The sequence below is a fragment of the Petromyzon marinus genome, chromosome 1, assembly GCF_048934315.1.
Source record: "Petromyzon marinus isolate PM22_M1 ecotype Great Lakes invasive population chromosome 1, UKy_Petmar_22M1.pri1.0, whole genome shotgun sequence".
NCBI classification, from domain to species: Eukaryota; Metazoa; Chordata; class Hyperoartia; order Petromyzontiformes; family Petromyzontidae; genus Petromyzon; species Petromyzon marinus.
In genome coordinates this window covers 17,587,404-17,613,521 of record NC_133667.1, presented here as the reverse complement: position 1 = coordinate 17,613,521, position 26,118 = coordinate 17,587,404, and the positions used below count along the sequence as shown (strand labels likewise).

Below are 26,118 nucleotides of genomic sequence, written 5' to 3'. Positions count from 1 at the left end.
CGCATTAACACACACGCGTCCGTAGTTCATGTCAAAGCGCCGAGGTCATTGGCGGAAACTCCAGGTATAGTAAATCACCGAGCGCCGTCCCAGGCCTCGCATGTGAACACGAATCGTTTTATTTCATCGCGACCCTTTCGAGAGAAAAAAACGCTCCTCCACTGCCGTCGGAGCCGCAATGAAAAGCGCTCATTCATACACCCACGCGTTCGACCGGGGCCCACAGCCCACATTCCTGTGTGGACAGGGGCCCGTCGGGTCAAAGGGGTCCCTAAGCATCACACAGGGACCCAATAGTCAGAGAGCAGGGACAGATAAACAGGGACAGATAGCAACAATCAGGGTCGGGACAGAGAACTCCAGGGCTCAGACAAGAGCCCCCTGGGTTAGATAGGGACCCTCTAGTTCAGAAGGGGACCTAGAGGCTCAAGACGGGGATCCAGATACCAGGGAACGGGTCCTCTGGGCGAACACAGAGACCCCATGATCGGCACGCAGTCCCCCGACCAAGAACGGATGTTGTGGAGCCAATCTGGGCAAAACAAACTGAACTCCCCCCGGCTGAGCAGGGGCCCCTACTAGGCAGAACACGGGTGCCAGCGGAGCCACCGCAGGGGTCTCCGGGGCAGAATGCACCACCCGGCGCTGAGCACGAGATGCACCGAATCTGACCGAAGCCGCCTCTGGGGCGGGAACCGGCGACGACACGGGCCCACGGCTGCAAGGGGCGCCAGCGCCCCCTCAGCGTAACGAGCGAGAGAGAGCGCGCGCGCGCGTGTCCCGGACCAGGGAACGCGGTGGGGAAGGTGGCGGCTCCCCATCGCGACTCAGGGCGCCGGCGCCGTCAGCTGCGCGTGCATGCGCGCCAGCACGTGCTGGACGCTGGCGAAGCTGGGCCGGTCGGCGGGCGCGTGCGCCCAGCACAGGCGCATGAGGTTGTAGAGGTCGAGCGGGCACCCGTCGGGGCACGCGAGCACGTTGCCGTCGCGCACAAAGTAGATGACCTCCTCGTGCGACATGCCGAAGTAGGGCTGCAGGCCGTGTGAGAAGATCTCCCAGAGGACGACGCCGAACGCCCACACGTCCGACTCGCTCGTGTAGCGGTTGTAGAAGATGGACTCGGGCGGCATCCAGCGGATGGGGATGGCGTCGTTCTCGTTCGCCTTGTAGTAGTCGGCCGCGTATATGCTCTGCGAGAGGCCGAAGTCGGAGATCTTGACGACGAGGCGGTTGCCGACGAGGCAATTGCGCGTGGCGAGGTCCCGGTGCACAAACTTGCGCTCGGCGAGGTAGGCCATGCCGGCGGCGACCTGCGTAGCCACGAACAGCTTGTCGGCACAGCACAGCGACACGGGCTCCGAGCCGCTGCTCTGAGCCGACAGCGTGGAGCGGTCGCCCTGCGTCGTCGTCGTCGCCGTCGTCACCGTCGGCGCTCTCGCCGGCGGCGACGACGCCGCCAGCCCCGCCTCAGAGCTGCAGCGCCGCAAGTACTCGTTGAGGTCTCCGTGCGGCATGAACTCGAAGAGGAGGCAGAAGGGCTTCCCCACGGCGCACACTCCTGTGGGCGGGGGGGGGGGAGTGCGGCCGGCACGTGTCAGATCGTGTGTGTGTGTGTCAGATCGTGTGTGTGTGTGTCAGATCGTGTGTGTGTCAGATCGTGTGTGTGTCAGATCGTGTGTGTGTGTGTCAGATCGTGTGTGTGTGTGTGTGTCAGATCGTGTGTGTAGCGGTTAGCGCTACTGGACCGGGCCACCCGAGTTCAATTCCCGCTCACAGCCAACACCGGTGACGATTACGCGCCCCGGTCCTGATGCCTCCACCAAGGTCGCCTTAAAATGAGTTCTTGGTAAGGTAAGCATCAGTAATGGGGAGACACCTCAAGCTGCCCCGTGACCTCCTGCCTTCGACATTTCACGTGATGGCCTCAAAGTGCACGTAGCCTGGCACAAGCTTGGGCGTGTGTGCGTGCACATGCGAGCAAGGGTGCACCCGCGTGTGCGCGTGTGCGCGTGTGCGCTTTTGTCACCCAGCAGCTTGACGATGTTGGGGTGCGTGAACTCCGCCATGAGCGCCGCCTCGCGGTGGAAGTTGGCCTGCATGTCTGGTGAAGCCTCCTCCTTCAGCATCTTCACGGCCACCATGGTCACCGCCTCGCCCGCCAGCAGCCCCGGGGCCCTGCCCCACAGGAGTCGGGCGAGGAGGGGTCACAGGGGGTCACATGGGTCACATGGGTCAGGCTCAGCGGGGCGGGGGGGTGCTCCTATACTTTGTACAAGCGTCACCGATTTGCAGTGCGGGTCACAGGTCCGGCGGCCGGGCGGGCAGGAGCTGCGGGCGCCCACCTGGCCTGGAAGACGCGGCCGAAGGCGCCCTGGCCGATGTCGCGCACGTACTGGATGTTGTTGCGCGGGTACTCGAGGCTCTGCAGCCGCGAGCTCAGCAGGCTCGACAGGCGCTGGTACATGGGGTTGGGTGGGATCCGCTCCAGCAGCACGTGGTTCGAGGGCGCCTCGCATGGCAGGCCGGCCCTGCGGAGACACCGTACCCAGTGGTTGTTTTTTGCCGGCCGCTCTGGCGAGACGTTCACTACCTCGCACGGTACACGGGAGGTCGTGGGTTCGATCTTGAGCCTGACGATGCCTGCTGCTGTATATTCGGAGATTAACACGTAGGCTTTCGCGACCAATATCATCCATATTATAGGGGTTTGTTTGGGTTAGATCACGTAAATGTACGTATATTTGGAGTTTGCGTGTCTCTCTCTCTCTCTCTCCCCGTGGTTGTGTGGATTTTTCTCTGGGTCCTACGATTTTTCCCTCCACATTTAGAATCAGCATGCGTTTAGAGAATGTGGCTGCTCTACATTTCGGCATGATAATCCACTTGGTTGAGCTATATAGCTCAGTGGGTCTTACCTGGTAAAATAAATGCATCATTTGGTAAAGAGCAAAAATAAAACCACACCGCACGCACCACCATGCCGCACCACACACATCCGTACCGTGCTAAGTTGTGTCAATCCGCACCACGCGACTGAGTCACGCGACGTGACTTCCGCACTCGTGACAGTCGAAGTGAAATTGTTACCCTCCAGAAAGGGAATTTAGCTAAATTAAGTGCAGGACCTGTGAAGCTGTCTTCATTTAGCCCAGTGCATTTTAATATTCACAGCACAAGCATAAGTGCATTGAAAAGACAAAGGATCCCCCGTATAACCTGTAGCAGACTGTTGGGGCACGAGGTGGTGGGTGGCCAACACCACGCCCCCGACCGCCTTTGTCTCCCCACTGGCCGAGTTTACTACACACCGCACCAGCTGCTCACTTGTTCGTGTTTTTGTTTTTTTGTTTGTTGCGGTTGCACCTGATTCAAGAGCCGAATGGCTCACAGGGCTCTACCAAAATAAACTGAACTGAACACTTAACGCCGAGTCAATCTCGGGCAGGCCCAGGGCTGGCCACTGTTACTGGTGGCCACTGTTACTGGTGGCCGCTGTTACTGGTTGCCACTGTTACTGGTGGCCGCTGTTACTGGTGGCCACTGTTACTGGTGGCCACTGTTACTGGTGGCCACCAGTAACAGTGGCCGCTGTTACTGGTGGCCGCCGTTACTGGTGGCCGCCGTTACTGGTGGCCGCCGTTACTAGTGGCCGCCGTTACTGGTGGCCACTGTGGCCGCTGTTACTGGTGGCGACTGTTACTGGTGGCCGCCGTTACTGGTGGCCGCCGTTACTGGTGGCCGCCGTTACTGGTGGCCGCCGTTACTGATGGCCGCCGTTACTGGTGGCCGCCGTTACTGGTGGCCACTGTGGCCGCTGTTACTGGTGGCCGCCGTTACTGGTGGCCACTGTGGCCGCTGTTACTGGTGGCCGCCGTTACTGGTGGCCGCCGTTGCTGGTGGCCACTGTGGCCGCCGTTACTGGTGGCCGCCGTTACTGGTGGCCACTGTGGCCGCCGTTACTGGTGGCCGCCGTTACTGGTGGCCACTGTGGCCGCTGTTACTGGTGGCCACTGTGGCCACTGTTGCTGGTGGCCACTGTGGCCGCTGTTACTGGTGGCCACTGTTACTGGTGGCCACTGTGGCCGCCGTTACTGGTGGCCACTGTTACTGGTGGCCGCTGTGGCCGCTGTGGCCACTGTTACTGGTGGCCGCTGTGGCCGCTGTTACTGGTGGCCACTGTTACTGGTGGCCACTGTGGCCGCCGTTACTGGTGGCCACTGTTGCCGCCGTTACTGGTGGCCGCTCTTACTGGTGGCCACTGTGGCCACTGTTACTGGTGGCCGCTGTTACTGGTGGCCACCATTACTGGTGACCACTGTTACTGGTGGCCACTGTTACTGGTGGCCACTGTTACTGGTGGCCGCTGTGGCCACTGTTACTGGTGGCCACTGTGGCCACTGTTACTGGTGGCCACTGTGGCCGCTGTTACTGGTGGCCACTGTGGCCGCTGTGGCCGCTGTTACTGGTGGCCACTGTGGCCGCTGTGGCCGCTGTGGCCGCTGTTACTGGTGGCCACTGTGGCCGCTGTGGCCGCTGTGCCCGCTGTTACTGGTGGCCACTGTGGCCGCTGTGGCCGCTGTGGCCGCTGTGGCTGCTGCGTTCGCGTCCCCGCACCCCTCGTCGTGGCCGTGCCGGCGCTCCTTGTGCCGCTGCTGGCGCCGCACGGCGTTGCACGCGGCGGCCCCCAGCAGCGTGAGCAGCGCGGTCGCGCCCAGGCCGGACACGAGCGAGATCACCACCAGCATGGAGTGCGTGGCCGACGCCGCCGCCGCGGGGGGCGGCGCCACGTGCTCCGGCATCCCCGGGTCGTGGCGAGCACCGTCGCCGCCACGGCGACCGCTATCATCGCCGGCGCCGTCGCCGGCACCGACGCCGCCGCCGTGACTACCGCCGGCGCCACGGTCGCTACCGCCAGCACCGGCTGCTCCAGCGGTACCACCGACACCTCCACCACCAACGCCGCCGCCGCCGCCGCCGCCGCGCGCTGGAGCCACCTCCACTGCCGGGGCCGCGGCGCCGCGCGCGGGGGATTGAGTCGTCGGAACCGCCGACGCCTCGCCTGGCGAGCCTGCGCAAAGGGAGCGCAAGCGTTAGCCGTGCGTGGTAGAGGGTGCTGGTGGGGGTGGGGGGCTGGTGGGGGTGGGGGGCACGTGAGCAGGGCGGTGTAGGGTGAATGGCAGGGACAAGGTGGCACCTCCAGACTCTCGGGGTGCAGTAAAATCAGTTCACGTTATTTTTTAATGGGTGCACCGTGAGCATTCGAACGGTTTTGACTGATTGAATTGCTGTCAGCGGACAGCATCATCTCCCCAAATCCGACCGACCTCAAAGACAAAGGGTCCCCCTTATAGCCTGAACAGACTGTTGGGGCAAGTGCTGTTAGCGAGCACCTACAAAGGCCGGCACGGCACACGAGGGGAGTGGGTGGCCAGCACTGCGCCCGACCGCCTTTGTCTCCCCAGCGGTGATGTTTACTGCAGACCGCACCAGGTACTCATTGGAGGCTGAGTCGACCCCCCCGCCACCACCCACCGGGCCCGTCCCCCTGCAGGGAGACATGGGTGCGCGCCTCGGCGCTCCCGTGAACGTTGTCGGCGCGGCACGCGAAGTTGGCGGAGAGGAAAACGCGGAGCCGGACCCAGGACTCCGTGACCGCGCCGCGCGTCACCACCTCCGCCGAGAGCTCTGGAGGGAGCTGCACGCGGCGGCACTCACGGTGGTGCTCGGAGTGACACAACGACACTCACAGTGACACTCACAGAGATACTCACAGAGACACAGTGACACTCACAGAGACACAGTGACACTCACAGAGACACAGTGACACAGAGATACTCACAGTGACACAGAGATACAGTGACACAGTCACACTCACAGAGATACTCACAGAGACACTCACAGTGACACTCACCGTGACACAGAGATACTCACAGAGACACAGTGACACTCACAGAGATACTCACAGAGACACAGTTACACAGAGACACAGTGACACTCACAGTGACACTCACAGTGACACAGAGATACTCACAGTGACACAGAGATACTCACAGTGACACTTACAGAGATACAGTGACACAGAGATACTCACAGTGACACTCACAGAGACACAGTGACACTCACAGCGACACTCACAGAGATACAGCAACACTCACAGTGACACAACAACACTCACAGCGACACTCACAGAGATACTCACAGCGACACTCACAGTGACACTCACAGAGACACTCACAGTGACACAGAGATACTCACAACGACACTCACAGTGACTCTCACAGAGACATTCACAGTGACACTCACAGAGATACAGTGACACAGAGATACAGTGAAACTCACAGAGATACTCACAGCGACACTCACAGAGATACAGTGACACTCACAGAGACACGGACAGTGACACTCACAGAGATACTCACAGTGACACTCACAGAGATACAGTGACAGAGATACTCACAGTGACACAGAGATACTCACAGTGACACAGAGATACTCACAGCGACACTCACAGTGACACAGAGATACAGTGACACTCACAGAGATACAGTGACACAGTGACACTCACAGAGATACAGTGACACAGTGACACTCACAGAGATACAGTCACAAAGCGACACAGCGACACAACGACACTCACAGTGACACAACAACACTCGCAGTGACACAACAACACTCACAGTGACACAACAACACTCACAGTGACACAACACTCACAGTGACACAACAACACTCGCAGTGACACAACACTCACAGTGACACAACAACACTCGCAGTGACACAACAACACTCACGGTGACACTCGGAGCGACACAGCGACACTCACAGTGATACTCACAGCGACATAATCGATTGAAATGACAACTCAATGCTGCGATGCGCATCACAGCTGGGATTCTAGAGTAAGTGTAGGACCTGGTGTGGGTCCCAGTGTGGGTCCCAGTGTGATGCCCAGTGTGGGTCCCAGTGTGGGTCCTAGTGTGGTACTCAGTGTGGGTCCCAGTGTGGGTCCCAGTGTGGTGCCTGGTGTGGGTCCCAGTGTGGTGCCCAGTGTGGGTCCCAGTGTGGTGCCTGGTGTGGGTCCCAGTGTGGTGCCCAGTGTGGGTCCCAGTGTGGGTCCCAGTGTGGGTCCCAGTGTGGGTCCCAGTGTGGTGCCTGGTGTGGGTCCCAGTGTGGTGCCCAGTGTGGGTCCCAGTGTGAGTCCCAGTGTGGTGCTCGGTGTGGTGCTCGGTGTGGTGCTCAGTGTGGGTCCCAGTGTGGGTCCCAGTGTGGGTCCCAGTGTGATGCCCAGTGTGGGTCCCAGTGTGGTGCTCAGTGTGGGTCCCAGTGTGGTGCTCAGTGTGGGTCCCAGTGTGGTGCCCAGTGGGGGTCCCAGTGTGGTGCCTGGTGTGGGTCCCAGTGTGGGTCCCAGTGTGGTGCCCAGTGTAGGACTCACGGGGGCACCGTCACGCGTCCACGTGAGTGTGGGAGGAGGGAGGCCCCGAGCTCGACACAGCAGCACCAGCTCGGCCCCGTGCCGAACCTGATACTCGGCCTCCGGGGCCTGCAGCATGCGCGCAGGACCTGCGGTGCCAACACGGCACGGAGTGACAACGGCGTGGAGACGGAGACACGGGACACGCAGGGACAAGGTGCACTGCGTAGAGACACGCAGAGACATGAGACACGGAGACATGCGCAGACGTGGCATGGGGACACACAGAGACACGGCGTGGATAAACAGATAGAGAGACGCGCAGCTTGAGACAAAAACACAGAAAGACACAGGACACACACAGACGCAGCATGCAGATACAGCGCGTGGAAACAACGGAGACAAAGAGACACACCGGAGAGAGGGACACGCACCTTCAGCAGTTGCGTGGTCCACGCTCCTCTCTGCAGAGACACGGGCACAGTATAAAGAGGCAGCGTTAAGGTTCGCTGTACCTCAGTGTCGCCGCGTGCCCATGTTTGTGTAGTGACATAGCGCTGCAGGTAGACACTTAGCATACACGCCGTTGAGCATATACACGGGTGTGCCGGTAGGGCCGAGGCACTGGGGCAAGGGTCACGGTAGACCTCGTGGGGAGTAAAAGCAGCAGGGAGCGAGAGCTCCGGGCTGCCGGTTCTGGGAGTGGGCTCGTCTCGTCGTCGCCGCCTTCTCCGCCGCCACCTTCGCCCGATCACTGCGCGGCCGGACAGTAGCTGGCTGTCTCGGTCGACTCCGTCGGTGCAACGCGGACAGGGGTCGTGTCTGGGCTTGGTCGTGCGGCAGCGTGGTCGTGAGAGAGAGGGGGGCCCGAGTTGGTGGCGTGAACTCGACAACAATAAAAGGGGAGTTTAACACGTAGGCTTTCGCGACCAATGTTATTCATAATAAAGGTTTTTGTGTTAGATCGCGTTATTTATAAATGTGTCGTAACCCTCCACCACCCGACAAGGCCAATCAGCAAAAAAAGTGTCACGTTGACAAAAGACAAATAGTTCACTGCTTTAGCCCACCGGTGTGTTGAAGAGTGAATCCACAACATTTACAGTTTGAGTACGACGTTTCGCTGGTAATTACATCCAGCATCATTGGGCAATTCGCCAGAATGCCCGATGCCTCGTGCGACTACCTCATCTCCGACTGAGTGTGTGTGTGTGTGCGACGCACGCCACCCGCACACACACACACAAGCCCCGAGCAAGAAGGAAGAGGAGACCTTCCACACTACGTGTGTATGCTCAACTTCTTTCACACCGTACGTAGCCAGCTGTGCTAATCGGAGGTTGCGGGGGAAGGACAAGGAGCTAAACGCAAAAAGCAGTCCGAAAGAAGTGAGTTTGTCAATCTAGATTATTTAAAAGTGCATAGAACCAGTGGCTCACAAATATCGGAAGGGAGAGCGTTCCAGACGGCCGCAGAAGCGCATCTGAAAGCGCGCGGTGCGGTGACCACCGTCTTTGTTCGAGAGCCAGCCAAAAGCCGGTGCTGCGAGGATGACTGCCGGAGTTCACTTGATGATAGTTGATGCTCCTCGTCCCTGTGTCCCCCTCCCCCTGTAGTCCTCATGTCTCCGTGTTCCTGTACCCAATGGCAGTGCCACGGTGGCTAGATGTTATCTTCATCACCTGGTATGCAGGAGGTCGTGGGTTTTGATCTCGACCCTGACGATGCCTGCTGCTGTATATTTCGAGTCTGCGTCTCTCTCCCCGTGATCGTGGGGATTTTTTTTTCTCGGGGTCCTCCGGTTTTTCCCTCCACATTTAGAATCAGCATCGTGCATTTAGAGTATTTGGCTACTATACATTTCCACACGATGATAAGCCAGTTCGTTGAGCTATCATTTGTGATAGCCAGGTCGCTTCTGAAAAAGAGCAATAATAGCTCAGTGGGCCTTACCTGGTAACTTAAAACATTGTTTAGTTTTCGATTTAAAGCTTTCGTGACTGCAAGGATTCACCTTCTTTGGTTCTTTCGGTAAAGTCAGGTAGAATGAGAATACAATAATAAATTGATAAAATAAAATAACACAATAATATTCTCCAGCGCTGTCCTCCAGACAGTCTCGTCCCTTCACCTGATGAAGGCCGCTTGTGTTGTGGCCGAAACGTCGTGAGAATTTTATTGTGTTATTTTATCAATTTATTATTTTATTCTCATTCTACGTGACTTTACCGAAAGAACCAAAGAAGATTGTTTAGTTTATAGTTGAGTCCCCGCATCCCCACGTCCCTGCATCCCCACGTCCCGATGTCCCCGTGCCCCCGTGCCCCCGTGCCCTCACGTCCCCGTGCCTCTCCCCCCACCACCCCCACCGTGCACGGTGAGCAGGGCGGGCCGCGAGTACTCCACGCCGAAGCTGTTGCGCGCCGCGCAGCGGTAGAGGCCGCCGTCCGTGCGCGTGGTGCCCCGCACGCGCAGGTTCCCCGACGCCAGCACCGACACACGGCTCGACTCCTGCGGGAAACGTGGATGGAGGAAACACGGTGCACGGGTGGGGTGGGGTGGGGGGTAATACGGGGCACGTGGGGGCACATGCGGACACACGAGAACACCCGTGGTGTCACTGGGACGACGCACAAGGACACGAGGGGACACAGTGAGAGGCATGCAGAGACACGTGGGACACACAGGTGAGGGCCCTTGGGGACACGGGGAGACAAGGGACACGGGGAGACAAGGGACACGGGGAGACAAGGGACACGGGGAGACAAGGGAGGCATACATAGAGACAAGGGAGGCACACAGAGAGACAGGAGGGCGCAGAGGTGCTCCACAGAGGGGACACGGAAAGATGGAGGGGAAGACGAGGTACAAACACGTGAACACAGACACACAAGGAAGCCGAGGGAAGATACGGATGGCTCGGGATGGGTTGAGATCAGGTGAGGCGAGGCGGGTTCGGCTGACCCCTCACCCTAAGAGGAGCGTTGTCTTTGGTCCAGGAGATGGCCGGGGTGGGGTTGCCCATGGAGATGCACGGCAGCACCACCTTGGCGCCCACGACAACCGTGACGTCGCCAGGCGGCCGGGTGATGCGCGGCTCTGAGAGCGTGCGGGCACGCGCGCACGCACGCACCACATTCAGGAACACACACTCAATTGCACATCTACAAAACGCACACGCGTGTGTACATGCATTCACTTATACTCGTGCGCGGACGCACGCGCGCACACGCACACACACACACACAAACGCTTGAGAGACTCGAAGCAAGACGTGGAAACACAGCGCAGCGGGGCGGCAAGGGTCAAGCAGAGGCAGCGTGGGGACAGCACAGGGCAGCACAGGTTGGGCAGCACGAGGCAGGTGGAGGTAGCGCGAAGCAGCGGGGCAGCACGGGGCGGCACTGGGGGCAGGAGTGAGGAGCACACAGGGTGGCGGGGCAGCACTGGGGTCAGGAGTGGGCAGCACACAGGGTGGCGGGGCAGCACGGGGGTCAGGAGTGGGCAGCACACAGGGTGGCGGGGCAGCACTGGGGCAGCACGGGGGTCAGGAGTGAGGGCAGCACGAGCCGGTGATTGAGCGCCACGCACTCATCTTGACCTGCAGGGCGGCACAGGCGTGCGCCGGGGTCCCGTGCCCGTTGGAGGCGGTGCAGCAGTACACGCCGGCGTCCGGCTCCTCCACCGTCACCACCGTGAGCAGCTGCCCACCCTCGCCGAGCCGGTAGCGCGCATCGAAGCGCCTGCGGTGCACACACACACACGCGCGCGGACAAAGGTGAAGACCCCCACCCAACCCCCCACGTAGTGTGCACAGGCTACCGGGGCAAGTGATACTCGCGAGCGGCACCGATGACGGCCGGGCACGGCACTACGGCGCCACGCCAGGTCCACACGCGCACGTGCTGTGTGTTCGTGTGTCTTTGTTTTGTCTTTGCGTATGTATGTGTACGTGTGTGTTGTCTGTGCGTGCCGGAGGAAGTGGCGGTGTCGCGGATTGTGCAACCGTGCTACGAACCCGACGTCCCGAGTTTGATTCCTGGCCAGGGGTAATATCAGTGGCGAGTGCTATCAGAACTGGTCCTGGACCTCACTTTAATGAGTGTCCTGGTGCAGTGAGACAAGAGAATCTCCGATGTTATTGTCTGCGTGAGTACCCTTGTGTGTCTGGTGCATCTGCCAGTCATCTCAGTCAGTCAAGTCACGGCACCTGGGTCTGTCCCGGGCCCTCCTGCCATCGAGCCTCCAACACTTCACGTGGCCTCAAAGTGCACCTAGCCTGGCACAAGCGTTGTGGTACGTCACTGCCACTTAGTGGTGCATGGCGGCTGTTGTTGTTGTGTCCGTGTGTCTGATCAAGGCCCCCTATTGTTTTGTGGCCTCGTGTACAGGTGTGTTCTGTGATCGAAATGGAAATGTATGGAGTTCAGGGAATAAGCCTATTCACACTTGGTGTTCTGAGAAGCACCGGTGTGACACGCCGGTGTGACACGCCGTAGTATACCATCACGTTCCCACCGCTCGATTCGACTACAATTCCCACCGCTCAAATCGCGGGCGCATCCGCACAGCATCGCTGGTCCGAGCACCAGCAGCAGCAGCAGCAGGTGGTGGATGAGCCCGTGTCTGCGCAGGGAGTGGGAGGACCGTTGTCCTTGACACCGGGACGGACTCGAGGAGCTGCGCTGGCTCACCTCACGGGAACGTGGTTGCGCGACCAGGTGATCTCGGCTGATGGGGAGGCCGTCACGTGGCACGTGAAGGATGCCTCCTGCTCCACCAGTGCATCCTGGTTCTCGGGCCCCAACGTGATTACGGGTCCTTTGGGCAGACGAAGACAGAAATCCACCCCAATAGCCTCACGGTTGGCTAGGAGATGTTAACGGCCTCACCTGGTATGCAGGAGGTCCTGGGTTCGATCCCAACCCTGAAGCCTGTATATTTGGAGTTTGCGTGTCTCTCTCCCCGTGGTCGTGTGGATTTTTCCTCTTGTTTTCCCCTCCATAGTTAGAAACATGCGTTTGAGTATCTGGCTGTTATAAATTCCCACGTGATGATGATAAGCCACTTTTTTAAAGCTATCTTGTAGTGGCCAGATCGCTTATGAAAAAGAGCCGAATAGCTCAGTAGGCCTTGCCTGGTAAAATATGTTTAAAAAATGATTTCGTTTGTTTATAGTTTTATGACGGTCCCTTCAACATAATCAACGACCGCTCTATCGCCACTAAAAGTGACAGCGACGTCACCACAGCCCTCGTGCCAGGCTAGGTGCACACCACTGGCTGGAACAGTCCCCACACCTCCTGGTGGTGTCATACGGGAACACCGTTGTGCAATGTGATGAATACCGCGCTGTGATGCCAATTGGAGAGAGACAGCCTGCTGTGAGTCAGCTGATTAACCCCTCATGGCACGGCTGCCATCCATTACCGTGGCACATGGGGTGGGGGGGGTAAGAGGGGGTGCGAGGGGGCAGCTAAATAAAATGTTTACCAAAGGACTACACAGACTGGAGATTTAGCCCTTCACACACAACAGACAAACGTACGGGGGGTCCATACCGCTTGACAAGAGTTGCCACATTTTCACTGTAGACCAAACACGGATATCTCTCTCTCGGTGAACCGAGGTCAATTATCAAAACTGATGAAGGGCAAAAAAGAGTGCCACGAACATCCCGGTACAAATCAAATCCTGCCACCCCGAACACAGCTGCCAATTCCTGGACTGTCTGGGTGAAACTTTAACAGGTGCGCAAACGTTAAAGGCAGGGTGATTGGGTTCGTGAATGTGGGTGCGTGGTTAGATTATTGAGTGACTTGACAGATGAGTGGGTGAATGAGTAAGTGGATGAATGTGGTTGAGTGAGGAGGTGAATTCCTGAGTAACTTGACAAATGAGTGGGTGGAGATTGGAGAGGTGACGAGGTGTAGGGAGATTGGAGAGGTGACGAGGTGTAGGGAGATTGGAGAGGTGACGAGGTGTGTGTAGATTGGAGACGTGACGAGGTATATTATCGTGGAAACGAGGTGATGTGCAGACGAGTCGGAGGAGGGAAGACGAAGTGGAGGCGAGTCGATGAGGTGTAAGGAGGGGAGGAGACGAGGTGGCAGAGACGAGGTGGGCGAGGGGAAAGGAGCGTGAGACGACGTGGAGGTTGACGCGGATAGGACGTGAAGACCGGTGGAAGACGAGGTGGAGAGGGAAGGGAGGTTGAGGATGAAACCACGGTGAGATGATGATGAGGTGAAGGCGAGGAGACTGACGAGGAGACGAAGAGAGAGGGAGGCTGAGGAAGTGGATAGAGAGAGAGAGAGGCGAGTCCGCGCCGGGAGAGGGGGTCGGTGGCTTCGCAAAAATCTCTCTCTCAGCCCCCCCTAGGATATTTCAGAGCCCATTGTCAGCGCGAACAGCTGTTCACCGTGTAGAAGTCACTGCAGTAGTGTAAGCCAGCGGTTTTTTTCTAGGTCAGGGTTTAAAGGACATACAGCGGCATAATAGAGATTATTTTTTGTTGGGGTTACATCGCGTGAAAATAAGTGTGTCGTTAAACCCGCCACCACGCGTAAACAAAACGTGGCCAATTCGTCACGAGTACAACACGCCGGTGGTGTGTTGGAGAGTTAAAACCACAGCAACATTTACAATTCGAGTACCCGTGAAGTTTCATCCGGCAATTACAACAACCCGCATCGTCAGGCGACTTGTGGAGAAATCCTCCTCCTGCATCGGTCTTAAATAGAGGGCATGATGTGGCATTACCTTCGAATCCCTGCATCTTTTGAGGGACGTCAGCGAAGACAAAAAAAACAAACCTCGATTATGGATACTATTGGTCGCCAAAGGGGAAGGAGGCGATCTTGATTTGAAGCTTTCGTGACTGCAGTAATTCACACTCGTTGGTTCTTTCGGTAAAGTCACGTAGGTGGAAAAATTAAATAAATCACGACGTTCCGGGCGCTTGTGTTGCGCCCGAAACGTCGTGATTTATTTTATTTTCTACCTACGTGACATTACGGAAAGGAGGCATCTTATTATTATTATTTTTTAAACGCCGGATAATCACTACTAATCATTATTTAAAGTAGCTTGTTTTTTGCACATTCTTGCATAACGTGATGTTTAATCCCCTCTATTCAAGACCGAGACGTGAGGAGGATATTTCCACAACTATGTGGCTGTCGCCTCACGATGCCGGCTGTTGGAATTACCGGGTGAAACTTCACGGCACTCGAAAGGTAAATGTTGTCGTGGGTTTAACGCTCCAACACTCAACCGGCGTGCGCTGAACTAGCAACGAATTCATAATAGGGGTTTTTCCCATTTTTTTCTGGCAACAAAACTGAAACCTTTTTACAAGGAGTCATGTGTGCATTAACCACAATACTTGTGGTCAAAATGCAAACAAAAAACACTGATAATATATGCATTGTCCTTGAAACTGCTTGGTCCACACCAGAGACGGCTTTCTTTTGAGCCGCGTCTAAAATAAACCCTATTATTATATTTTCGTACTGGCAAAGGAGGTCTAATGATGAGATAGCAACGAATTGGCCACGTTCTGTTCACGTGACAAACCCTTTACTAAATTGGCCGTGTCGGGTGGTGGCGGGTTTAACGACACATTTATATTTACGCGATCTAACCCAACAAAAAAAAACCCCTCACCTTGTGGATATTGGTCACGAAAGGCCTACTACTACAACTGCGTGTTGTTGGACACCCTGTAATGTGTTTTACGTAACACGAGATGTTGCTTGGGTTTAGATTGCATTTATTTGAGAGGGAAATGCTTGGCCCAACGCTTGCAACCCCTCACTGGGGGTGGAGGTTGAGTGTTTGTACTCTCTATATATAATGGACGGGCTTATTCAAACGAATGCCATGACACGGGCCAGATGACAAAAATCCAACAGCACAATTTGGGAGAGACTTTTAAAACGATATTTGGCTGGCGGGGCGGAGTGGGGGTTGGTTCAGGTCGGACTGACAATACACACAGCCTACAGCCACACTCACTCAGCCTACAGCCACACTCACACAGCATACAGTCACACAAAGATCCAAAGATCCCCCATATAACCTTAACAGACTGTAGGGGCAAGTGCTGTTGGCGAGCACCTATGAAGGCCGGAACGGTACACGAGGGGGTGGGTGGCCAGCACCACGCCCGACCGCCTTTGTCTCCCGAGTGGCGATGTTTACACACCGCACCAGGTACTCATTTGAGGCTGAGTCGACCTAGGGGAGGCCCGGGAACGATTCAGATTATCGTCACTGGTGTTGGCCGTGAACGGGAATCGAACCCGGGTCGCCAGGTTCATAGCGCAGCGCGCTAACCGCTACATTACCGCTCCTCCACTCACACAGCCTACAGTCACACAGCCTACAGTCACACTCACACAGCCTACAGTCACACACGGCCTACAGTCACACACAGCCTACAGTCACACAGCCTACAGTCACACACAGCCTACAGCCACACTCACGCAGCCTACAGTCACACAGCCTACAGCCACACTCACACAGTCTACAGCCTACAGCCACACTCACGCAGCCTACAGTCACACTCACGCAGCCTACAGCCACACACAGCCTACAGTCACACAGCCTACAGTCACACTCACTCAGCCTACACTTGCACAGCGTACAGTCACACTCACTCAGCCTACAGTCACACAGCCTACAGTCACACTCACTGAGCCTACAGTCACACAGTCTACAGTCACACTCACTCAGCCTACAGTCACACAGCCTACAGTCACACTCACTCAGCCTACACTCACACAGCCTACAGTCACACTCACTCAGCCTACACTCACACAGCCTACAGTCACACTCACTCAGCCTACAGTCACACAGCCTACAGTCACACTCACAGCCTACAGTCACACAGTCTACAGTCACACTCACACAGCCTACACTCACACAGCCTACAGTCACACAGCTGACAGTCACACTCACACATCCTACAGTCACACACGGCCTACAGTCACACTCACACAGCCTACAGTCACAGCCTACAGCCATACAGCCTACAGTCACACAGCCTACAGTCACACTCACTCAGCCTACAGGCACACAGCCTACAGTCACACTCACACAGCCTACAGTCACACACGGCCTACAGTCACACACAGCCTACAGTCACACAGCCTACAGTCACACACAGCCTACAGCCGCACTCACGCAGCCTACAGTCACACTCACGCAGCCTACAGCCACACACAGCCTACAGTCACACTCACTCAGCCTACACTTGCACAGCGTACAGTCACACTCACTCAGCCTACAGTCACACAGCCTACAGTCACACTCACTGAGCCTACAGTCACACAGCCTACAGTCACACTCACTCAGCATACAGTCACACAGCCTACAGTCACACTCACTCAGCCTACACTCACACAGCCTACAGTCACACTCACTCAGCCTACACTCACACAGCCTACAGTCACACTCACTCAGCCTACAGTCACACAGCCTACAGTCACACTCACAGCCTACAGTCACACAGTCTACAGTCACACTCACACAGCCTACACTCACACAGCCTACAGTCACACAGCCGACAGTCACACTCACACATCCTACAGTCACACACGGCCTACAGTCACACTCACACAGCCTACAGTCACAGCCTACAGCCATACAGCCTACAGTCACACAGCCTACAGTCACACTCACTCAGCCTACAGGCACACAGCCTACAGTCACACTCACACAGCCTACAGTCACACAGCCTACAGTCACACTCACACAGCCTACAGTCAGCCTACAGTCACACAGCCTACAGTCACACTCACTCAGCCTACAGTCACACACAGCTTACAGCCACACAGCCTACAGCCCACACACACACACCACTCACAGTCATACATCCCTACGTCATCCCTATTATCCAGTCAGCAGTGTTACTTACCACACTCGTTTACCGCCACACAGGACACATCAATACACCCCATACTCATGCACCACACTATCAAGAACTACACCCAATATATACACCCCTACGCTACATCATATACTGTACATCCCTACCCCCATACACCCCTAGACCCTATACACCCCAAGACGCTATACACCCCTAGACCCTATACACCCCTAGACCCTATACACCCCAAGACGCTATACACCCCTAGACCCTATACACCCCTAGACCCTATACACCCCAAGACGCTATACACCCCTAGACCCGATACACCCCTATACCCTATACACCCCTAGACCCTATACACCCCTAGACCCTATACCATCCTAGACCCTATACACCCCTAGACCCTATACACCCCGAGACGCTACACATCCCTACACTACCCCCTACACCCCCTACATATCCTGATACCCTACACTGCACCCTACACATCCTTACACCCTATACACCCCTACACACCTACACTCTATACACTCATACACCCTACACATCCTTGCACCCTAAACACTCCTACACTGCACCCTATACCAATGTACCCTATACACCCTACATTCTACAGGTCCCGACACCCTATGCACACCTACACCCTACACACCTACACCCTACACCCATGTACCCTATACACACATACACCCTACACACCTACACCCTATACACACCTACACCCTACACACCTACACCCTATACACACCTACACCCTACACACCTACACCCTACACCCATGTACCCTATACACACATACACCCTACACACCTACACCCTATACACACCTACACCCTACACACCTACACCCTACACCCATGTACCCTATACACACCTACACCCTACACACCTACACCCTATACACACCTACACCCTACACACCTACACCCTACACTCATGTACCCTATACACACCTACACCCTACACTCATGTACCCTATACACACCTACACCCTACACCCATGTACCCTATACACACCTACACCCTACACCCACACATCCCGACACGCGCACACGCTCGCTCTTTTTCTGCACCGTCTCTACCACCTCCTCACCCCGCGTCCACCACCTCCTCACCCCGCGTCCACCACCTCCTCACCCTCCTCACCGTCGGGGGAGGCAGAGGCCACGCAGAGCCACAGCAGCAGGGCGCGGACGCCACATCCCGCCATCGTTCCCCTCCTCAAGCCCGGGGAGACGAGGTGGGGAGTGATTGGAGAGGTGACGAGGTGGGGAGAGATAGGAGAGGTGACGAGGTGACGAGGTGGGGAGAGATTGGAGAGGTGACGAGGTGGGGAGAGATAGGAGAGGTGACGAGGTGACGAGGTGGGGTGAGATTGGAGAGGTGACGAGGTGGGGAGAGATAGGAGAGGTGACGAGGTGTGTGGAGATTGGAGATTGGAGAGGTGACGAGGTGTATGGAGATAGGAGAGGTAACGAGGTGACGAGGTGGGGAGAGATTGGAGAGGTGACGAGGTGTGTGGATATTGAAGAGGACACGAGGTGACGAGGTGTATGGAGATGGGAGGTGACGAGGTGTGTGGAGATTGAAGAGGACACGAGGTGTAGGGAGATTGGAGAGGTGACGAGGTGTAGGGAGATTGGAGACGTGACGAGGTGTGTGGAGACAGGAGACGTGACGAGGTGTGTGGAGACAGGAGACGTGACGAGGTATGTGGAGACAGGAGGCGTGACGAGGTGTGTGGAGACAGGAGGCGTGACGAGGTGTGTGGAGACAGGAGACGTGACGAGGTGTGTGGAGACAGGAGACGTGACGAGGTGTGTGGAGACAGGGGACGTGACGAGGTGTATAATGCTGGAGACGAGGTGACGTGCAGACGAGGCGGAGGAGGGAAGACGAAGCGGAGGGGAGTCGATGAGGCGCAAGGGAGGGGAGGAGACGAGGTGGCAGAGACGAGGTGGGAGAGGCCAGGTGGGAGAGGCGAGGTGGCAGAGACGAGGTGGGAGAGACGAGGTGGCAGAGACGAGGTGGGAGAGACGAGGTGGGAGAGGCGAGGTGATCGCGAGACGACGTGGAGGTTGACGGGGATAGGACGTGAAGACCGGTCGAAGACGAGGTGGAGTGGGAAGGGAGGTTGAGGATGAAAACACGGTGAGATGATGATGATGAGGTGAAGGCGAAGAGTGGAGAGACTGACGAGGAGACGAAGAGAGAGGGGCTGATGAGGTGGACAGAGAGAGAGAGGCGAGTCCGCCCGGGAGAGGAGGGGACAGTGCCGCCTCTACCGAGGCCGCCGCAGCGACGGACAGCGACAGGTGGCGGGGACGGGAAGGAGGAGGAGGAGTGCGGGGACACGGGGAGGATGGGGCAGGAGGATGGGAGGATGGGGGGCACGGGGAGGATGGGGCAGGAGGATGGGGGGCACGGGGAGGATGGGGCAGGAGGATGGGAGGATGGGGGGCACGGGGAGGATGGGGCAGGAGGATGGGAGGATGGGGGGCACGGGGAGGATGGGGCAGGAGGATAGGAGGATGGGGGGCACGGGGAGGATGGGGCAGGAGGATGTGAGGATGGGGGGCACGGGGAGGATGGGGCAGGAGGATGTGAGGATGGGGGGCACGGGGAGGATGGGGCAGGAGGATGGGGGGCACGGGGAGGATGGGGCAGGAGGATGGGAGGATGGGGGGCACGGGGAGGATGGGGCTGGAGGATGGGGGGCACGGGGAGGATGGGGCTGGAGGATGGGGACACGAGTATGATGGGAGGATGGGGACACGGCGATGATGGGAGGATGGAGGCAGGTTGATCCCAGAGGACGACTGTGGAAACTAGGTCGAGCAGATGTTGTCAACAAGCCACTCCCAAGAGAGACCCGAACCTCAAACGGCACTCCTCGGAGTCGTGGCTGATTCCCTGAATATCATCGGCCCTGGGTTTGGCACCACCGTGACCTGTGGCGCTGGTTGGCCATGCCACCCGCACGTGTGCCGTACTGGCCTTAATAGGTGCTCGCTGACAGCGCTGACAGAGTGCGGAATACAATGACCAGCAGCAGCAGCAGCCTCCTGAACAGACAGAAGTGGCCTCATTGCGTAAATATGGACAGGGCATCGAGAACGAATCTCTTTTGTTTAAATTCCACCCACCAAAAAACACTTAATAATAAATACATGTTTAGTTATATACAGGGTGGTTCAGATGTCTTGTGACCCCCATTTAAGTTTATAAAACTTTTTTTTAAAGTAAGGTTTATATCAAATAATACATGAAAATAAACAAAAACAATGTTCGGGGTAAATTAACTTGGGGGGGGGGGGGAGTGAGTCACAAGACATCTGGAACAGCCGGTAAATTGCGCCCTATCATCGCCCAGGAACCACGGACAACGAGCCGGATGGCAACAGCAGCAACAGCAGCAGCAGCCACGCGGCGAATTGCCGCCAGCGCTGCCAACACAATGGCCCAAGCTCTACGGCCCTCTGCATGTTAAGATGTTTCCAGCCAATTCACGAGCGTTTATTTTGCGTGTGGGAGGACACCGAAGTGCCCGGAGAAAACCCCCACGCGTGCGAGAGGGCTAAACACTATGTCCCTGTACAGATGGAACCGGTGGAGTCCACATTTACTGAACCGCCTTCCCCTGGCGAGCCCAGGGTTATCATGGAACCTCCTCGAAGCCCACGAGATGGGAGTTTCAGAACATCTGCGCGGTGATCCAGGCGACCCGCGATGCCTCCACAGTGCTGGATTAATGATTGTTTTCATCACCGTCGTCACACCGCTGCCAATGTATCATCGCGCTGCTAGAATTGATTGATACATTTTTATTTTCCCCATCATTCCATGTTTAACTCTAGAACCCGAAGCGGTGACGGACGATTCTCCGCCGTAACACGACGCCAACATCAGCCGTGATCAATCCACTGCTGGATGAAGGCCTCCTAAATCGCATACAGTATTAAACACTCGTGGCCTGACATCAGCGCTTCTCGTACTCCCATCATTACCAGCTGCTCGCAAACGGCTGCGCACCGCACCTGCCTGATGATTGGTGAACCAAACGCTATTTTTTATTTATTTTATCAGCGACCTGGCTATCACAAATGATAGCTCAATGAAGTGGCTTATCGCGTGGACATTTATAGCAGCCAAATACTCTAACCGCATGTTTCTAAATGTGGAGGGAAGGAGCTTCCCGGAGAAAAATGCACGCGACCAACGGGCAGAGAGACACCGCAAATTCCAAATATACAAGGTGCTTCAAAAACACGTTAACGATTCTGAGAATTTGCAACAATACCACACGAAATGTGCCGCCGGGGTCTGTAGACCACCTGGAGAAGAGTCCAGGCATGTGTGGACAACAATCACAAACAAGTGGAGACTCTTTGGCTTTTTGAAGATATTAACATACATTTGTTATCATGTTACAGTGTATAATCCGTTCTTTTCCCGTTAAAAAACGATAGTCCCGTATCAGTGTTAACATTTGTAAGCACCCTGCATACAGGCGTCAGGGTCGGGATCGAACCCCCGACCTCCTGTATATCAGGCGAGGCAGTTAACATCTCCTAGCCACCGTGGCGCCGGTGGCACTGTGGTCAGAACTTCTCGACTCGCGATCGGAAAGTCCTCGTTAAAATTCCAGTCGGGGGGGTTCGGAAAGCACGCGTGTGTGTGCGTTCTCTCCATGGTCAATGAGCAGCGTTACGTTGCCGATTCCGCCGTGGTGGGGGCAGTGACATTTTCCAAAACGAGGACATACGAGCACCACTCCACCCAGACCGGCACCAGGGAGATACGGCCGTGGATCTGGTTTGTGAAAGGGGAGACCCGGACTGCTTGAGATGGGACCTGAGGAGTGGCGTTCGAGACGGCCGCAGCGGCCCCGTGGTGTGCGCGAGTCCCCCACGAGTGCGAGTAGGAATTTCACCAGCCCCCCCCCCCACCCCCTATCCAGTGCGGGTGTCTTTAAGTGCCCCCCCCCCTGACGCGTGCAATGAATGGGGTTTTTCTCAAAGCCATGCCCTCCGCACAGATTGTGGTAAAGATGTGGTTACGGTCTTGATTTGAAGCTTTCGTGAACTGCAGGAATCCATACTCTTTGGTTCTTTCGGTAAAGTCATCACGTAGGTATAAAATAAAATAAAACAGTCTGCGTCAGCAGCAGACCATGCCTTCCCACCTGATGATGGACGCTTGTGTTGCGCCCGAAAACGTCGTGATTTATTTTATTTTATACCTACTACGTGACTTTACCGAAAGAACCAAAGAGTACGTGGTCATGGGTTTGGCCGGAGTTACCGTGGGACCCCACCATCCCACCCGTGGCAGCCCAAATCGAACTGCGGCCACTGCTCCCTGTGCAGGGCATCAGTGAGCAGGAACTGCACGGGGGAGGAGTTGAAGCAAACTTGAAGGGAATGCGTTCGCTGTGGCTGCACAAGGTAAAAACTCGGTTCTATATTGAAAATGCATTTCTTTAGAATGTAATTTTTTACAGTTTAGTTTGTTGTCCTTCCACTTCAGATTAGCACGGCTGGCTACGCACGGTGCGAAAGAAGTTCAACATAAGTACACTGAAGCACAACTCACACTTTAATATTAGCACTACCTTATGACAGATAGGCGATTACCCAAAGCATCAAAATCATCGGCCACGATGATGATCCACGACTGGATGAAGTCCGCCATCACCATCGCTCACGATCCCAAGACGCTTCAAACCGTCTCCTACTTATTCCAGCCCATGTAAAGTCGACTTCATCGCTCCGTCTCCATGCCGGACGTGCTCTCTCGGAAGCGTTCGCGTCTTTTGACCGTCACTCCACCGTCGAGTCTCCACCACCGACCGAGACATCACCGGCGCCAGCGACGCATCCTGCCCAAGCTCGCTCTTGCCAACCGTCAATATCCCAACCAATTCCCCGTGTTGATCTTTGTGTCTCTCTATAACTCCACACGTGCGCCTCTCCGCGCATCTTTGACCACTATTCAGCCTTTGTCCCATTGCTTTTTGTGTGTTTTCGTTTTTTTTGTCCTTCCCCCCGCACCTTCGAATAGCACGGTTGACTACGTACGGTGCGAAAGAAGTTCAACATACATACGCCTATATTTCTCCGCTTCCTGTCACAGCAGATAACGCGCAGCGATCACACACACACCCTCTCTTCTCTCGGTCACATTGAAGTTGATGCTTTTAATGCTTCTTTTGCTTTTAGACAACAACAAAATTAATTCCAAAATATATTTCGTTCTGTGAATAAGCCAGTGCTGTCGACGAGTGTGTGGCGAATGGCTTTAATGGAAGACAGGTCGTATGGTGTTATTACTTGGGGAAGAGGGGAGGGATGACAGAGACACCAGACAGAGATACCTTACAGTGCTCTACAGAGAGAGGAAAGAGAGAGGGACGCGAAAGGACAAGCGAGAGTGACGGAAGGAGGGAGGAATTCCGATTCCGGAGAACACAACACCGCAGGTGTCGTCTTCCTCCTCCTCCTCCACGGCTGCCCGGGACTTCCCGTCCGCTGAACATAAAGACCGGTGCCCGAACACAAACCCAATCAGACCCCCCCACTTCCTCACAGCGGAGGGTCATGCTACCCCTCTACTACCCCGACCCCCCCTCTGCCGCAGTCGCATCCTCCCTGCCACGGGGGGATTCCAGCGACACGCGTGGCAGACGAAGGCTCCACGCAGGGCCGCATGACGGGCGGGTGGATTTCGTCCGGGGTCCGTGCCGTGCGCGTTGGCGCGGGGCACCGGCTGGACGGATATTTAGGAGAACCAGCTGCGCATCCTACTCACCATTAATTTGCCTCACCACGATCACTCAGCCTCACCACGATGACCCAGCCTCACCACCACTAATCAGCCTCGCCACGATCAGCCTCACCACCATCACCCAGCCTCACCATCATCACCCAGCCTCACCACGATGACCCAGCCTCGCCACCACTAATCAACCTCACCACGATCACCTAGCCTCACCACGATGACCCAGCCTCACCACGATGACCCAGCCTCACCACGATGACCCAGCATCACCATTAATTTGCCTCACCACGATCAAACAGCCTCACCGTCATCACCCAGCCTCACCACGATGACCCAGCCTCACCACCATCACCTAGCCTCACCACGATGACCCAGCCTCACCATCATCACTCAGCCTCACCACCATCACCTAGCCTCACCACGATGACCCAGCCTCACCATCATCACTCAGCCTCACCACCATCACCTAGCCTCACCACGATGACTCAGCCTCACCACCGCTAACTCAGCCTCACCACGATGACTCAGCCTCACCATAACGTGGACTCCGATCATCCTCGTCGCGGCTTTAGGCTGCCCATCGAAACTAAAGACGGTGGCCACCGCATCGCGCGCATTCAGACGCGCTCCTGCGGCCGTCTGGAACGCTCTTCCTTCCGATATTTGGAAGTCACTGGAGCTTATGCACTTTTCATTCATCTAGGTTGACAAACTCGCTTCTTTACGACTGATTTCTTTGTGCTCAGATTGTTCTTCCCCCGCACCTCGGATTAGCACGGTTGGCTACATACGTTGTGAAATCAGTTCAACATACGACGATAAACCAGCCTCACCACCACTGCCTAGGCTCACCAGCACCTCTCCAGCCTCACCACCACCACCACCACCAGCCCGGTCTCCCCCCCCACCCCCCGCTCACTTGACCTCACCCCATCGCCTTCCCTGTCCTCGAAGGCTGCACCTGGCATTCTCGCATTCCCTCGCACGCGCCGTCATTCATTCTCTCACACAAAGCTCCCCCGTGTAGCCTCTAACGGGCTGTTGGGGAAAGTGCCGTGAGCGAGTAGCGGCGCCTATGGGGGGGGGGGGGGGGGGTAGTGGCCAACACCACGTCTGTCCGCCTTTGTCTCCCCGGTGCCGATCTTTACACACCGCACCAGGTACTCATTTAAGGCCGAGTCGACCTAGGAGAGGCCCAGGACCAGTTCAGATATTCGTCACCGAAGCTGGCAGTGAGCGGCAAATCGAACTCGGGGTCGCCGGGTTCGTGGCGCAGCGGAACGAACGACTGCTCCACAGCCACACTCGGCACATTCTCTCCCGCAGACATACACACACATTTACATACGCAATCATACAAGCACGTGCCTGGGTGTCTTCACAACTCAGGCGGGGGTGGGAGCAGGTGGGCCCTGCAGGCGTGGAAGCCCCAACATCCGTAACGGCACCACGTGACCCGGCGACCCCGCTCAAGGGGGCGGGGCGGGGGGGGGCGCAGCTCTCCCAGGCGGCCGACCGCCCCCCCCCGGCCCCCCCTTTGCGGGGTCGACACACAACTGCTGATGGGGTCTCCCCTCCACCCCTCCGAGCGGAGTGGCACAGTCCGAACACCTGTGCGGCCACGTCAGACACAGGAGCGGCCACTTGTGACCATGGAAGAAGCGGGGGGGGGGGGGCTGTGGGGGGTAAGCGGCACGGCCCCCCACGAGACCGCTCGGCCGGCATCGGGCAGCGTAAGGCACTGGCCGTCACCAAAAGCGCCGGTCGTCACCAACTCCGTGGTTTTCCCAATTTACTGGGGGGGCTAAATGATGTGGTGAGAGTGACGGGGGGGGGGGCAGGAGGTGACGCTGTGGATTTTAGCTTTGGTGAAGAATCGGCGTCTTTGCGTGGAGATGTAACTGGTTGGGGTAAGTCGCGAGGCGGATTGGTTTAACTTTGTTGGAGGCGCTGTAGCTGCGGTGGTGGATGCGACTCGGGGCAGCTTAATTAACACGACGAAGAGAAGTTTGAATCCCCGTATCAGGCTACGTTGTATCCACCCCCTCGT

At 56.6% G+C, this 26,118-nt stretch overlaps 1 protein-coding gene across 2 annotated transcripts; it reads right to left on the bottom strand.

Annotated features, from left to right (window-relative positions):
• Positions 1-64: 64 nt before the first annotated feature.
• Positions 65-19,603, bottom strand: MUSK (muscle associated receptor tyrosine kinase). 2 transcript variants are annotated; one of them, XM_032961181.2, is made up of 12 exons: positions 18,435-19,561; positions 12,106-12,232; positions 11,003-11,154; positions 10,383-10,510; positions 9,781-9,922; positions 7,846-7,875; positions 7,433-7,560; positions 5,533-5,695; positions 4,615-5,068; positions 2,343-2,528; positions 2,027-2,175; positions 65-1,558 (listed from the first exon to the last, which is right to left on the bottom strand). In XM_032961181.2, the coding sequence occupies exons 1-12, from the start codon at positions 18,496-18,498 to the stop codon at positions 828-830; spliced, it is 2,454 nt and encodes an 817-aa protein (XP_032817072.2). In that variant the 5' UTR covers positions 18,499-19,561; the 3' UTR covers positions 65-827. The 2 variants fall into 2 exon arrangements, with proteins under 2 accessions (XP_032817072.2, XP_075921238.1); XM_076065123.1 differs by having other exon boundaries at positions 7,433-7,875; positions 18,435-19,603.
• Positions 19,604-26,118: the final 6,515 nt, after the last annotated feature.